Source organism: Odocoileus virginianus, chromosome 10 (assembly GCF_023699985.2).
Source record: "Odocoileus virginianus isolate 20LAN1187 ecotype Illinois chromosome 10, Ovbor_1.2, whole genome shotgun sequence".
NCBI lineage: Eukaryota > Metazoa > Chordata > Mammalia > Artiodactyla > Cervidae > Odocoileus > Odocoileus virginianus.
In genome coordinates this window covers 23193675-23209055 of record NC_069683.1, presented here as the reverse complement: position 1 = coordinate 23209055, position 15381 = coordinate 23193675, and the positions used below count along the sequence as shown (strand labels likewise).

Here is a 15381-nt window from a genome sequence, read left to right as displayed (position 1 = left end):
AATGTGGAGAGACTTCACTCCCACTCCTCCCAGGCGTGGCATGCAAATTCATGACCATATGAATCAGTCTCGAAGGCCAGAACTCCTGACATGTTCGGTGTCTTCTAAAACAGGAGACCTACTAGAGTAAGGGTTGCTGAAAACCAGACTATTTATTTCCATGTGGATAGATGTGATGGGAGAGCAAGTGGATTTGCTTCAAAGTTTAAAGAATATGGAAAGCAACACAGAACATTCCAATTGCCATGGGAATACCTTGTGAGCCATTCTTTTTTTCTTATTCAAACTTTAGCAAACTGACTTGAGAGAAACCCCTAATGTGGACCGCACATTTTTCTTTCTTGCCTTTACAGCCTTAGTCATAGTTCCCTCCTACTTGTCAGAATTAGGGCTCTAGCCAAGCTGGACAAAGACACCTGCAAAGGTCTCGGTTTCTTAGAGAGTGGAAGAGGACCGTCAGCTTCAGGCATGACAAATAAAATGCAGGTTCCAGGACCAACTCAGAACCAAGGACCCTGAAGCTCCAAATTTAGGGTCTCCTAAATCTGCACCTTCACATCCCACAGACCCACAAACCCTATTAACAACCTTAGAGAAGCCAGAGTCATCTTACTGAACCATTCTTTGTGATTTCAGGTCAGGGGTCTGTCTCATGCCTCCTCTTTGGTTTTAGGTGGGGAAAAGTTATGGATGTTTGGAGATCTCTCATTAAAAAAACTCTAGGAACCCAGGGAAAAGGTTGGGGTCTGGCCTCATTTACATGCGGGGGTGTCGTACCTGGCTTGCTGCCCCAGCTATTCCAAGAGAAGTTAGTGTCCTTTGACTTCCCTGGTAGCTCAGATGGCAAAGAATCTGCCTGCAATGCAGGAGACCCAGGTTGGATCCCTAGGTGGGGAAGGTCCTCCGGAAAGGGAATGGCAACCCACTCCAGTATTCTCGCCCAGAGAATTCCATGGACAGAGAAGCCTGGTGGGCTACAGTCCTTGGGGTCACAGAGTCGGATACAACAGAGCAGCTAATACTTTCACTTCACTTAGTGTCCTTTATTCCTCTCCCACACCCCCAGCCCCTTCCTAAGACCCTCTGAGGTCACAGGACTCCATGACTGGTCTGAAATGGCAGCATAGCTGTGGTGGGCAGCTAGATTCTCACTGGTATGAATCTAAGGATACTGCTGGGATGACTGGAATATATCCACTATTATTACTACATTCATTTCCCTACACTGTCATCAAAGGGTCTTTAGACAATTCAACAGACTGAGGAACACAATTGGTGAGGCATGAAAATATTCTTACTGCCACTAGGGGATATGGTTTGTGTATTAAAAATTCATATGCACCCCATCAGTCCAAATTGGGATTTGAGGATTTTAACTCTTTCTTGTATTGACAGGCTGACATTCTGACATTGTTTTTTTTGGCTCCTGTCTCCATGGTCATATGACATTCTTCAAATGTTGCTGATTATAACTGTCTGGTACTCGAGATTTTTCTTTTTTTGATTATCCAGATTAGTTTTAACAGCAGGCACTGAAGTCAGAGGGATGCAAAGAGATGTGTCCCAGGCCACCACCACCACAAACTGGCTGCCCTGACACCAGCCCCTGTGCCTATTGAGAAAATGGGGCCAACCCTCCCCTCTATGTCGCATTCAGGCCAAGGTCCGAGGAGGTAGAAAGTGTATTCAACTGGCTGTCCCTGGGGCTTTTCCCTTGTAGTCATAGTGGAAAAGAAACCCTGCATTAATTCTCAGTACAAGACTCCTGCCACAGTGACCTTAAAAAGAAAATAAAAGAAATTCTACATCCAGGCAAAGCCACATTTTAACCAAAGATTAAAACCATATTCTTTTTTCAAATGAAATACAAGGTAAGGGGGAGAAATGAGTCTAATGTTTGTTGTCTTGGTCAGATAACTCAAGAATTTATCTTTGACTTAAATATAATTTTGGGTTTTCTCTATGATTTTAAGATTTACCTTTGTCGTATAAAGGGACTAGGATAATTGTCTAGTCATTCTAAAGAAAAGATAATATTTTGAGATAGTATAGATATCAAAACCATAACAGCATTGGAACAAAATATAAGGTAATATTTTACAATCTTTGGTGGAAAAGATATTTCTAAGCAAAGTCAAAATTTTAAATGCTAAAGGAAAACATTGATGACTTTATGCTCAGTCGCTTCAGTCATGTTCGTCTCTGCAACACTATGGACTGCAGCCCGCCAGGCTCCTCTGTCCGTGGAACTTTCCAGGCAAGAATACTGGAGTGGGTTGCCATGCCCTCCTCCAGGGAATCCTCCTGACCCAGGCATCAAGCCTGTGCTTCCTGAACTGCAGGGAGATTCTTTTGATCACTGAGCCACTGGGGAAGCTCCACAAATTAAAACCTGCTAGTGATACAAAGCACGGTAAATTTTTAAGACAAATATCAAGTGAAGAGGGGCATTATTTGCAACATATGATACATGAGTTGATATTTTTATACATGAAGAGAACTGAAAACCAATCAGGGAAGGATAAATACCCCAACAGGAAACTCAGCTCACAAACAATTCGCAGGGCAGGGGAGGGAAGGGAAGGATAGTCAAAAAGAACACAAAAAGATGTTTTCCCACCCTAGGAATCAGAGTGACGCAAAGTCAGTGAGATCACTTTTCACCAATAGGTTTGGAAAGTGTTAAAATGACTGCTTTTATGTCCCCAGTTAGTAGGGACATAAACTAACATACTTTTCCAAATTGTAATCTGGTGATATGCTTCAAAACCATCAATGTGCTTACCACCGGATTCAGAAACTCGAAATTTATCCTGAAGGGATCATTAGACATCCTTGCAGAGATGTATTTACAAGGATGCATGTCACAGCCCTATTCAATATACAAGGCTTAAATGTACATTTGGGATGGGGTTATATTATAGTACATACAGTAGATTATTATGAAGTTTAAAAATAATAGTGATAGAAATATAGTAAGAGCTATATCAACAGACATAACATAACTCTTATGATATGTTAACCAGTGAAAATTTTGTTATTTTTGGTTTAGTCACTAAGTTGTGGTCTTCTTTTGCAACCCCATGGACTGTAGCCTGCCGGGCTCCTCTGTCCATGGGATTTCCCAGGCAAGAATACTGGAGTGGGTTGCTATTTCCTTCTCCAAGGGATCTTCTCGACTCACTTTAGCAATGTACAATATCTGCACATAATAGGAACTGGAAATGCACATAACTGTAAAGATTAGCTAAAATGTTACTACGAGGTATCAGTAGTGATGCCTGTCTTTTCTCCAAACTTCTATTCACTGTCTGAACTTGTTCATAATGAGAAAACATCATGCTCATAACTAGAAAACAAAAATAAAACTAAACCTGATTGTTTTTATTTTTGAAAAAAGTTAACTTTTTCACTAGAAAGACAGGATCTTTATGGCTAGAACTCTTTAACCATAAGAAGTTTATAGGACCAAGAAGGAAAAAGGAAATCTTGGAGTGCTTTCCTCAATCTCGGGAAACCAAATGCAGAATCTAGATCTTCCAGGTTGTACATATTTTCACTTTTTCTGAAACCTTACATTTTACTAGTCAAAATTTCTCATTCATTTGCAAGATGGAAATGTAATTTGGCTTCCTAGGTATCACCACTATGGGCCTACTATGTAACTTAAGAAAAACATGATGGTCTGCTCAGTAGTTTAGAAGCAGCAGTTGCCCTGTATCACAGAGCAGCTGTCTCCCTGGCAGAGCATGGTCATGGGCTCTGTAACAAAGACTTGCCGATTTGTGACTCCAGAGATAACGCTAAGCTGTGGGTTGCAGTTTGTCTGTCTCCCTGCCACCTGCTTTATGGCCTCAGTCTTGGTTTCAGGAACCAAGGATACATGTGCAGAAATAAAAGCAAATATTGCAGGCTTAGAGAATAAAACTCTTTTAGTCTTGGAAATTCTACATTGCTTGGTGTTTCTATGTACTTGTTTTTGTTGAGTTGTTGGTTTATTTTTGCTAAATTCAGTCCAAAATGGTATCCAAGGAAGAAGAGATTTTGCTTTTTTTGTCTGCATATCTCTGGAGTCCTCGCTGGCTTCTGAGCCACTGGAACTAGGTAACGAAGAAGGAACCAACTCTTAGTCAATGTCAAGTCAAATCAATACCAACCTGACTTTCCTCAAAATCAATGGGACTGAATAGTCCACTACAGGTTCAGAGACTTGCCTGATTTCTGGTTTCCCTGAAAAATCTCATCTAACCTACCATTCACCCTGCAAAATCTTTTTCTCTTATTCTTGAAAAATTACTCAATAGAGTGATATGCTGTAATAGCATTTTTCAAATCACAGGTGAGAGGATTTCTTAAATACAATAGCATCCTGTTACACCCTTTTGGAAAACATTTAAAGCTGAATTAACACTATATGCAAGTCCCTGGTGGCTCAGATCATAAAGAATCTGCCTGCAATGTGGGAGACCCAGGTTCGATCCCTCTGTTGGGAAGATCTCTAAAGAAGGGAATGGCTACCCACTCCAATATTCTTGCCTGGAGAATACCATGGATAGAGGAGACTGGCAGGCTATAGTCCATGGGGGTCACAAAGAATCAGACATGACTGAGCAACTAACACTTTTCCTTAATGCTATATCTGGCAAATTATGCCTAGAGATGAACAGTAGGCATTCACCTGGGAAATGTTGTATGAGATCATAGTTCCAGGACAGCGGCATACCAGCAAAAAGTTCATCAGAAAAATCAAAAGTTCCTAAACGGAGCCAAGAATCTATAGAGTGCTACCCTTTCGAAAATATTCTAATAATATGTGAAAAGTGTTCTCATTGAGTATTGTGATGGGAAGGTTTTGAAAAGGGAGTGGCAGAGAAGTTAAAGGAGCGAGCAGAGAGAAACGGTGATGTCTGGTGTTCTCTACCTGGAAGCGGTACCCAGGGCAGTGATCCAAGCTTGGAAAATGCCAGCAAAAAAGGAGAAAGGGTTTTTCCTGGTCACTAGAAAGTAAATCAAGGGGAGGAAGATCCCCCCATGGATGATGAGGCCGACAATCACCGTGATCATGTACATCCCCAGTTGCCTAGCAACCACTTCTAAGTCCTTGATTGCGATGATCTTCCCACAGATTAGGCAGGCAATACCCAGAGGAGAGTACCTGAAAAACAGAAAAGAAAAAGCATGAAGGAGCTGGTGACGGGATTCAGAATTTAAAACCTGGGCCCTCCTAGGTACCACACCCTGAGGAAAACCCTGCACATTTCTGTACAAAGAGTGTTTACAAAAGAGGACCAGGAGACTCAATACATACTATATTTTGCTTCTGACTAGCCACATTATCTGAAATCTTTCCTGTGGTCCCAGTGGCTCCTGCTCTGATGAAAAACCCCAAGATAAACTTTGTTGCTCAGGTAAACTTTTTTTCATTTATTTTTATTAATTGGAGGCTAATTACAATATTGTAGTGGTTTTTGCCATACATTGACATGGCTCAGCCATGGATTTACATGTGTTCCCCATCCTGAACCCCCCTCCCACCTCCCTCCCCATCCCACTCAGGTAATTTTTTAGGGCTAGAGGAGACAAGTTTTACTGCCTCTTAAACAAGCACCACGCTTAAAGTTAAGAGACACCCAGGTTACATCTTTAATAATCTTGTTTGACTTCTGTATTCCATATCTCCTTTCTTGAAAATTGAGAGTAAATCTAGAGCTTCCCAGAAAACTCATTCGAGTTTCATCAATTTATGAACACTGGGGTTTGTAAATTGTGCTTTGTTTTTGGCTTGGAAGGAATCTAGAAAATACAAAGAAAGAGAGAGAGAGCTGCCCAAACAAGAAAATCATATGAGCCAATGAGCATGTTTAGAGAAACGTGATTTTATCACTTCCAAGTGTTTCTTTCTCTACTTACTCCAAAAAGAATGCTGACTGCCACTCATCGTATTTCAAGCATTATGGGGGGAGATCCACATATTTAATTCTTACCACAACCCTAAAACCAAGGTCTCTTTATGGCTGTTTGGCAAATGAGGAAATTGAGGTTTGGAAAAGTTAAATAACTGGCACAAGATCATGAAACCAGGAAAGAGGAGGAGGAGAATAATCTCAGATCTGTGAAACTCTACCACTGGGGGTTTTCACCTCTACCCACCAAACCACTTCCTTGAAGGAGCAGTTGTAGCTTTTTGTACAGAAGCAAACAATTTGCCACCTACCAATCTATCCTAAAGTAAACTTATTTTCTATTTCTATATTATTGTTATTTTATAGTATGCTTGGAAACAATCTACTGTTGTCCTCACTCTTCATTCAGCCAACCATGTTCTTTCTCTCTCACCTTGGGTATACTTTTCACATGTCTGGCAACACCCCTTTTTCCACTGCTTAACCTGCTGGCGTTGGAGCATGAAATTGTTCAGCCCATGACACTTCTGACTGAAATGAATATGTCTGTGGGAACACTGCTACCTTATTAATAATTTTGAATATATTTGAAAGAAAGACTGTGGGGCAAATGAAGTCAGGCTCCCAGCTGAGGGAGGGGGGTCAGAAAAAAGACAAGGACAGTGAGTAGATTTGGTGGGTTTTTTCCTATCAGTTGTGTTTGGAGCAAGCAAGCACTTCCTGGGTTAAAGCAAAGCCATGAGGAGGAGTCATATGCACAATTACATGAGACACGGAGCCTCTCCAGCCATTTACCAGCTCTATGACCTTGGTTGGTGACTTACTTCCATTTTAGAGATGTGCAAGTCAAGGCTCAGAGAGGCTAACTACAACTTCATGGGATTGCTGTGAGAATTGGGTTTTGTTTTTTTTTAAGTCTTTACTTAATGTGTCACAATACTGCTTCTGTTTTATGCCTTGGCTTGTTGGCCGCAAGGCATGTGGGATCTTAGCCTCCGACTGGGGATCAAACCTGCACCGCTGGCATTAGAAGGCGAAATCCTAATTACTGGTCCACCAGGGAAGTCTGTGATTACATTTTTGAACTTGCATATATGCACACACTATCAGAAGTCCTGCTCCCCACCAACCCCTGTTAGGACCATTAGTTCTCTGATTGCTGACACAGGTGTGTGTGCTTAGCCATTCAATCAAGTTCGACTCTTTTCGACCCTGTGAACTGTAGCGCGCCAGGCTCCTCTGTCCATGGCATTTTTCAGGTGATAATACTGCAGTGGGTTCCTATTTCCTCCTTCAGGGGATCTTCCCAACCCAGGGACTGAACCCACAGCTCCTCTGTCTCCTGCATTGCTAGCAGATTCTTTACCCACTGAGCCATGGGGGAATACTCCTGACACAGGAGTCCCTTGCATGTTCTATTTCCACACATCTACTCCATGTCCCCTCATCACCATGCTGAATGAGTCAAGTCTGAGTTAAAGAGACTTTCTAAGGCTTCCTTGGTGGCTCAGCTGGTAAGGAATCAGCCTGCAATGCGGGAGACATGGGTTCGATCCCTGGGTTGGGAAGATCCCCTGGAGAAGAGAAAGGGCTACCCACTCCAGTATTCTGGCCTGGAGAATTCAAGGACAGAGGAACCTGGCAGGCTACAGTCCGTGGGGTTACAAAGAGTCAGACACGACTGAGTGACTTTCACTTTCAAGGTATCTCACAGGCTACTGCCACCCAACTACAGATGATTTTATGAGTAAGCACTCAAGATCACCACTTAAAGTGATGAAGCAAACAACCAAAGCCATAAATCAAAGTGCATGAAGAGGCTGAGAACTCTTGTGAGGTTTCTAAAGCCAAGTGATGCCCAGCAGTTTCTAAATCAGAAGGATATGACTACAGGGTTGGGGGAGGAAAAGGCTCCCATGCTGCCCTGAAACTGGCTGTATCCTCAGCTCTGGGCAGCATTTTCAAAGTCATTGATTCATCCAGGACTGGTCTGTGGCATCTTTTTCTTACTGTTGCATCACTCTTTCCTTCCTCCGCCCATTCACACCTCAGTTCTTGTTATCTTAAGGTTCTCACCAAGGTCTGCTCTCTACTCCACAAACAGGCTCATCCACAGCACTAATATATGCTGATCTCAGTCCACGTAACCACAGACTCCTGCCTCCAAATCACCTGGCCTGCCCGAAACAACATGGATTCCCTGAACTCACCACACACCGACTGAGTTAGAACTTCCTAGAGCTAGCCTCGGGGCATTTATACCTCAAACAAGTTCCCCAGGCCATTCTGACATGTTTAGAAATCAGTGTTTTCAGCAATAAAATCTGATCTGCAATGGCTGAAATACAGATATTCCATGGTTAGTCTTTGGAAACCATTTCCTTAATTATTTAGCTGCAATTTATTCAAGGCTTCCAGTTTTAACCCACTAAAATGATTAACCGGGGACTTTCAAGGACAGGACAGATGGTGGGCCAGATGCTTGGAGTGGATAGAGGTAAGTGAAGGGACTTTCTCAGTCCTGCCCTGAAGTCACTGTGGTTCTGTCCCACCCGTTGCCAATAACAACACCGGTCTACCAGCTTGGGGCAGATTTCAAGAGAACTCGAGTTGGAAGAGCTTGTCAATAAAGATGAACATTCCAAAAATTACCCAAGGTGCTGTCCATATTCAGGGTAAGGAAGAAACACAAATCTCCATTTTCCCATTTTATTTCAGGAGAGTTTCTGGCTATCCGAAAAGTCACTTTTGCTGAGAGTTACCATATGGGGGTTAGAACTTTTTATCAGGATAGAGTGAAAGTCAGTTCCAGGCTCCATTATATCACTAGTGCCTAACATTGTTGTTGGCAGAGAAGACATGCTCAAAAGTATTTTGGAAGTGAAAGAATGAATGGATGGATGGGTGGTTGGGTGGACTGGGGGTGGATGGATGGTGGTAGTGGGTTAACTGAGAGGGAGAATTAAAACAGTGAGGAGAGATTTCACTTCTTACTTTATGTTTCTATGGTGGTGAGATTATGAAAAGTTTTACTTTCAATATGTTTTGCAGATTTTGAAAAAAAAAAGTTTTAAAGCACTCTGCAAAAAATAAGGATATGAAAATCACACCAAAATTAAGAGTTTTTCTTTCTTTGTTTTAGGTGATTCAGAGGGCTTTGCAGGCTTCTTAAGGAATTCATGAGCACAGAGAAACAAAGGTTATGGATTGAATTGATAATAATGGTAATTACAATATAATAACAATATTGTGCCTGCAAGCTTGCTAAGTCACTTCAGTCATGTCTAACTCTTTGCGACCCCATGGACTGTAGCCCACCAGGCTCCTCTGTCCCTGGGATTCTCCAGGCAAGAATACTGGAGTGGGTTGCCATGCCCTCCTCCAGAGGATCTTCCTGATCCAGGAATTGGACCCGCATCTCCTGTGCCTCCTGCAGACAGATTCTTACTGCTGGGCTACCAGTTAAGAGAAAGTCGCTCAGTCATGCCTGACTCTTTGTGACCCTATAGACTATACAGTGAACTGAACTGAGACTATACAGTCCACTAGAGTGGGTAGCCTTTCCCTTCTCCAGGGGATCTTCCCAACTCAGGGATCAAACCCAGGTCTCCCGCCTTGCAGGCAGATTCTGTACCAGCCAAGCCACTGGGGAAGACCCCTGAGCCACCAGGGAAGCCCTAATGACAATACTAGTTCATATAAAATGCTTAGGCAGGTCCCAGCACACAGGAACTGCTCCACAACTATTTGTCACAATTTCACTCAATTCTCAAAGCAACCCTATGATGTGGATTCTATGATCAATCCATCTCACAGGTCAAGATGAGGAGTGTAGAGTGTATCTAACTTGCCTAATGTCACTCAGCTCATAAGAGGAGGACCCCAGGTTCAGATAGAAGTTGAGTTTAATAACACTTCTCTAAATTCCCATTACTAAGGCCATGCAACACTGGGCAAGCTAACCAATGTGCATGGTTTTCTCATCTAGAAAATGAGGCTCACCAAAGTACCTATTTTTGCTAGGTCTTCAGTTCAGTTCAGTCACTCAGTTGTGTCCGACTCTTTGTGACCCCACAGACTGCAGCATGTTAGACTTCCCTGTCCATCACCAACTCCCAGAGCCTACTCAAACTCATGTCCATCGTGTCCATGATGCCATCCAATCATCTCATCCTCTGTTGTCCCCTTCTCCTCCTGCCTTCAATCTTTCCCGGCCTAAGGGTCTCTTCAAATGAGTTAGTTCTTTGCATCATGTGGCCAAAGTATTGGAGTTTCAGCTTCAGCATCAGTCCTTCCAATGAATATTCAGGACTGATTTCCTTTAGGATGGACTGGTTGGATCGCCTTGCAGTCCAAGGGACTCTCAAGAGTCTTCTCCAACACTTTTGAACATAGTTCAAAAGCATCAATTCTTTTGCGCTCAGCTTTCTTTTTAGTCCCACTCTCACATCCATACATGACTACTGGAAAAACCATAGCTTTGACTAGAGGGACCTTTGTTGGTAAAGTAATGTCTCTGCTTTTTAATATGCTGTCTAGGATCGTCATAGCTTTTCTTCAAAGGAGCAAGCATCTTTTAATTTCATGGCTGCATTCACCATCTGTAGTGATTTTGGAGCCCCCCAAAATAAAGTCTCTCACTATTTCCAATGTTTCCCCATCTATTTACCATGAAGTGATGGGACCAGATGCCATGATCTTAGTTTTCTGAATATTGAGTTTTAAGTCAACTTTTTCACTCTCCTCTTTCACTTTCATCAAGAGGTTCTTCAGTTCTTCTTTGCTTTCTGCCATAAGAGGGGTGTCATCTGTGTCTATGAGGTTACTGATATTTCTCCCAGCAATCTTGATTCCAGCTTGTGCTTCATCCAGCCTGGCATTTCTCATGATGTACTCTGCATATAAGTTAAATAGCAGGGTGACAATATACAGCCTTGACATACTCCTTTCCAGATTTGGAACCAGTCTGTTGTTCCATGTCCAGTTCTAACTGCTGCTTCTTGACCAGCATACAGATTTCTCAAGAGGCAGGTCAGGTATTCCCATCTCTTTAAGAATTTTCCACAGTTTGTTGTGATCCACACAGTCAAAGGCTTTCGTATAGTCAATAAAGCAGAAGTAGATGTTTTTCTTGAACTCTCTCACTTTTTTGATGATCCAGTGGATGTTGGCAATTTGATCTCTGGTTCCTCTTCTGTTTCTAAATTCAGCTTGAACGTCTGGAAGTTCACGGTTCATATACTGTTAAAGCCTGGCTTGGAGAATTTTGAGCATTACTCTGCTAGATGAGTGCAATTGTGCAGTAGTTTGAACATTCTTTGGCATTGCCATTCTTTGGGATTGGAATGAAAACTGACCTTCCCCAGTCCTGTGGTCACTGCTGAGTTTTCCAGATTTGCTGGCATATTGAGTGAAGCACCTTCACTAGGTCTTACTGTGACAAATAAAAGAGTCAATGCATGTAAAATACTTGAACAGTATTAGGCATGTAGCAGGAATTTGGAAAATCTTAGTTATGACCTAAAATAATAATTATAACAATTATTACTTTCTCAATAATAGATACAGGAGAATAATTGAAAAAGTGCTGAACATATAGCAGAATTTAATAATTCTGTTATAATTTAACATCTTAGTGGCTCAGACAGTAATGAAACTGCTTGCAATGCAGAAGACACGGGTTCCATCCCTGGGTTGGAAGATGCCCTGGAGATGAAAATGGCAATCCACTCCATTATTCTTGCCTGAGAAATCCCATGGACAGGTGCCTGGCAGGCTACAGTCCATGGGGTCACAAAGAGTTGGACACAACTGAGTGACTAACACATCACACGCTAGCATTGTTAGATTAATAGCAATCTCCTCAATGATGCTTTGTGCTATTATTACTACTCTTTTCTAACATTTTTAAACAACTTTTTATTTTATATCAGAGTATAGCCGATTAGCAATGTTGTGACAGTTTTAGATAGACAGCAAAGGGACTCAACCATACATATACATGTATCCATTCTCCTGTAAACTCCCCTCCCACCCAGGCTGCCACATAACATTGAGAAGAGTTCCTTGTGTATACAGTAGGACCTTGTCGGTTATTCATTTTAAATACAATAATGTGTACATGTCTACCCCAAAGTCTCTAACCATCTCTTGCCCCCATTCTTCCCCCGGGAACCATAAGTTCATTCTCTAAGGCTGTGAATCTGTTTCTGTTTTGTAAATAAGTTCGATCATATCATTTCTTTTTAGATTCCCAATATAAAGGATGTCATATGATATTTCTCCCTTTCTGTCTGACTTACTTCTCTCAGCATGACAATCCCTAGATCCATCCATATTAGTACGTATGACATTATTTCATTCTCCTTGATGGCTAATATTCCATTGTATACATGAACCGTATCTTCTTTGCTCTTTCACCTGTCAGTGGACACTTAGGTTGCTTCTATGTCTTGGCTACTGTAAATAGTGCTGCAATGAACATTGGGGTGCATGTATCCTATCAGATCATGTTTTTGGGGGGTATATGGCCAGGAGGGGGATTGTAGGGTCATGTGGCAGCACTAGGTTGTTTTCTAACTAAGATTACTGCTCTTACTATTGCATAGAGATGACCACAAAAGAACTCTGATGACTTAAGCTTTGAGGGTGTCAGTTAAGATGTGGTTGGCTGTTTTATCCAGAACCTTCTTATACACATCATCATCAATTGCTGGCAAGGCAGCTGAAGAATGAAATAAATATGTAGGATTGACATCTCATGTCATATTACACCCTCCAGACTGTTGGGCTGGATGCGGTAACCAAACAGCTGTCAGAAACCATTCCATAGGCCTTGCTCCTGACTCACAATTGCTCTTCATCGCCTGGGATATGATGCTAAATCTTTAGGAGTTTTGGTTTCAGTGAAGAAGAAACATTTTGATCCACACCCACTCCATCCCTGGGGAGAAGGGAGGCTACACTTTATCCCATGACTCATTTGATTTCCTAGAAGATTCCTTCTGCTTCAAGGGCTCAGTGGAAATGACACTGGCATGGATCAAGGAAGGAATTTTCATACATAACCCACATCACTGGCATCAGAGTAAAGAAAACGGAGCTGCATATTTACAGTGAGGGTGCTCACTCTGCTAGGAATTCTAGGAAGTAAAGGCAGATCTTTAATGTTTAAAACTAAGAGGCCTGTTCTGCTTTGCATATTCAGTTCAGTTCAGTCACTCAGTCATGTCCGACTCTTTGCAACCCCATGAATCGCAGTATGCCAGGCCTCCCTGTCCATCACCAACTGCCGGAGTCCACCCAAACCCATGTCCATTGAGTCGGCAATGCCATCTAACCATCTCATCCTCTGTCGTCCCCTTCTCCTCCTGCCTTCTATCTTTCCCAGCATCAGGGTCTATTCTATTGAGTCGGCTCTTCGCATCAGGTGGCCAAAGTATTGGAGTTTCAGCTTCAACATCAGTCCTTCCAATGAACACCCAGGACTGATCTCCTTTAAGATGGACTGGATGGATCTCCTTGCAGTCCAAGGGACTCTCAAGAGTCTTCTCCAACACCACAGTTCAAAAGCATCAATTCTTTGGCGCTCAGCTTTCTTTATAGTCCGACTCTGACATACATAAATGACTACTGGAAAAACCATGGCTTTGACTAGACAGACCCAAAGCCTTTGACTGTGTGGATCACAGTAAACTGTGGAAAAACCTGAAGGAGATGGGAATACCAGACCACCTGACCTGCCTCCTGAGAAACCTGTATGCAGGTCAGGAAGCAACAGTTAGAACTGGACATGGACCAACAGACTGGTTCCAAATAGGAAAAGGAGTATGTCAAGGTTGTATATTGTCACCCTGCTTATTTAACTTATATGCAGAGTACATCATGAGAAATGCTGGGCTGGAGGAAGCTTTGCATATTACCATTTATTAAACTCTCAGCAAGCTCAGAATGGATTCAAAAGACTATTTTTTTTGGCTGTACGATGTGGGATCTTAGTTCCCCAACCAGGGATTGAACCTATGCCCTCTGCATTGGAAGCACGGTGCCTTAACCACTGGACCAACCAGAAAAGCCCTTAAAAGATATTTTAAAATATTTCTACAGCATGACATTGTGTGTGACTTTAAATCTTCACACAAAAGAAATATTTAGAAATCTAGCCTTGCCTAGGAAGTTGAAGAATCAATACAATAATTGAAAAGAACACACTATTGTATGAGACTTTTTCCTGTGTTTCCAAAGTCAATAAAGCAATGATCAGAACAGACCAGAACTATTAAATATGGTTCATGAAACCATGAGGAACATCTTCTTGATCTGAGACCCTGGGGCTTTCAGCTAGCCCACTGTTCCTAAAGTTTTAGTAGGAATTTACTACTGGCACATTACTTTGCTTGGTGATACAAGTTGAGAACAGATTTTGCCCTTGGAAGGTGGGAAGTAAGGGCCAAGGAAAGCAATAAGAGATGAAACAGGTGGAATTTCAGGGGAAGGAAAGTGGAGGAGGATTGGGGAGGCAGGTGTAGGGGACTGGAGCAGGCAGAGTGAAGGAATCTGTAACCCAGAATTTCCGTGGCAAACAGAACACACATGCTATTTGGTCTAAGAGTGGTTTTACTTTATTCCCAGGAAGGCATACAGGACCATCATAGGGATCTGAAATGCATACATGTAAAAATCATTCTATCTGGTAAGAAATTTCTAGTAACTGGAAGTGACACAGATCCCTTGTGAAGGAGAAGCTTATGCTCTCCTGGGCTACCCTAAACTTCAGAACCACTGACCAGAAACACACATGAGATGAAGTGGAGACAATACCACTCACATGATTCAAACAACATCAAAACCCCCACCCACCTACACACCACAGACTTTGATGTCAGTATAACACCAGCTCTTCTTCTCCCTGCCTATATCATCTTAGGCAAGTTAATTCACCTCCATGAACCTTTTCCCATTGCCTTTTCTATCAAATGGGAACCATAACACCATCTTTGCAGGGTTGTAGGGATTGCACTTGAGAGGTATGAAGCACTCTCATGACTCTTGGCAGATAAAAGGAAAGCCATAAAGATCAAGGTAATCATGACAATGTTAAAGAATCAAGATTTAGTGTCTCTGGACCACAGTTTTCTCTGCTATAAAACTAGAGGGTGGAACCAGATTTCCAAGAGCACTTAATCCTGTGTGATGGCACTTTTTCTTGCATAGCCTGAGAACTGTCTCTTTTATTTATTTATTTACTTATTTTCTTTATGAGTCATGCGAACCCAGATCTAAGAGGCATTTCATTTTGGACACCAGAATATTGGAGAAGTGATTCTTCCACACACCCTGGGTCATGCCACATCTCTGGGATCTTGGCCCTATCTTAGTGTAGTGTATCCTGATATTGCTCAGGTTCATGATTACTGATTGATATTTTCAGCTTGTCTGGTGTTTGGTTTTTCGGTTTTGTGTGTATGGGTGTGTTCTT

The 15381-nt window shown here is 42.2% G+C and overlaps 1 protein-coding gene across 1 annotated transcript in view; it reads right to left on the bottom strand.

The window, feature by feature from the left end:
- Positions 1-15381, bottom strand: part of SLC1A2 (solute carrier family 1 member 2) — a 159581-nt gene that overhangs the window by 33302 nt on the left and 110898 nt on the right. Inside the window, exon 7 of the mRNA XM_070473187.1 lies at positions 4922-5155. Within this exon, the coding sequence (XP_070329288.1) occupies positions 4922-5155 (234 nt within the window). The remainder of the gene's footprint in view (positions 1-4921; positions 5156-15381) is intronic.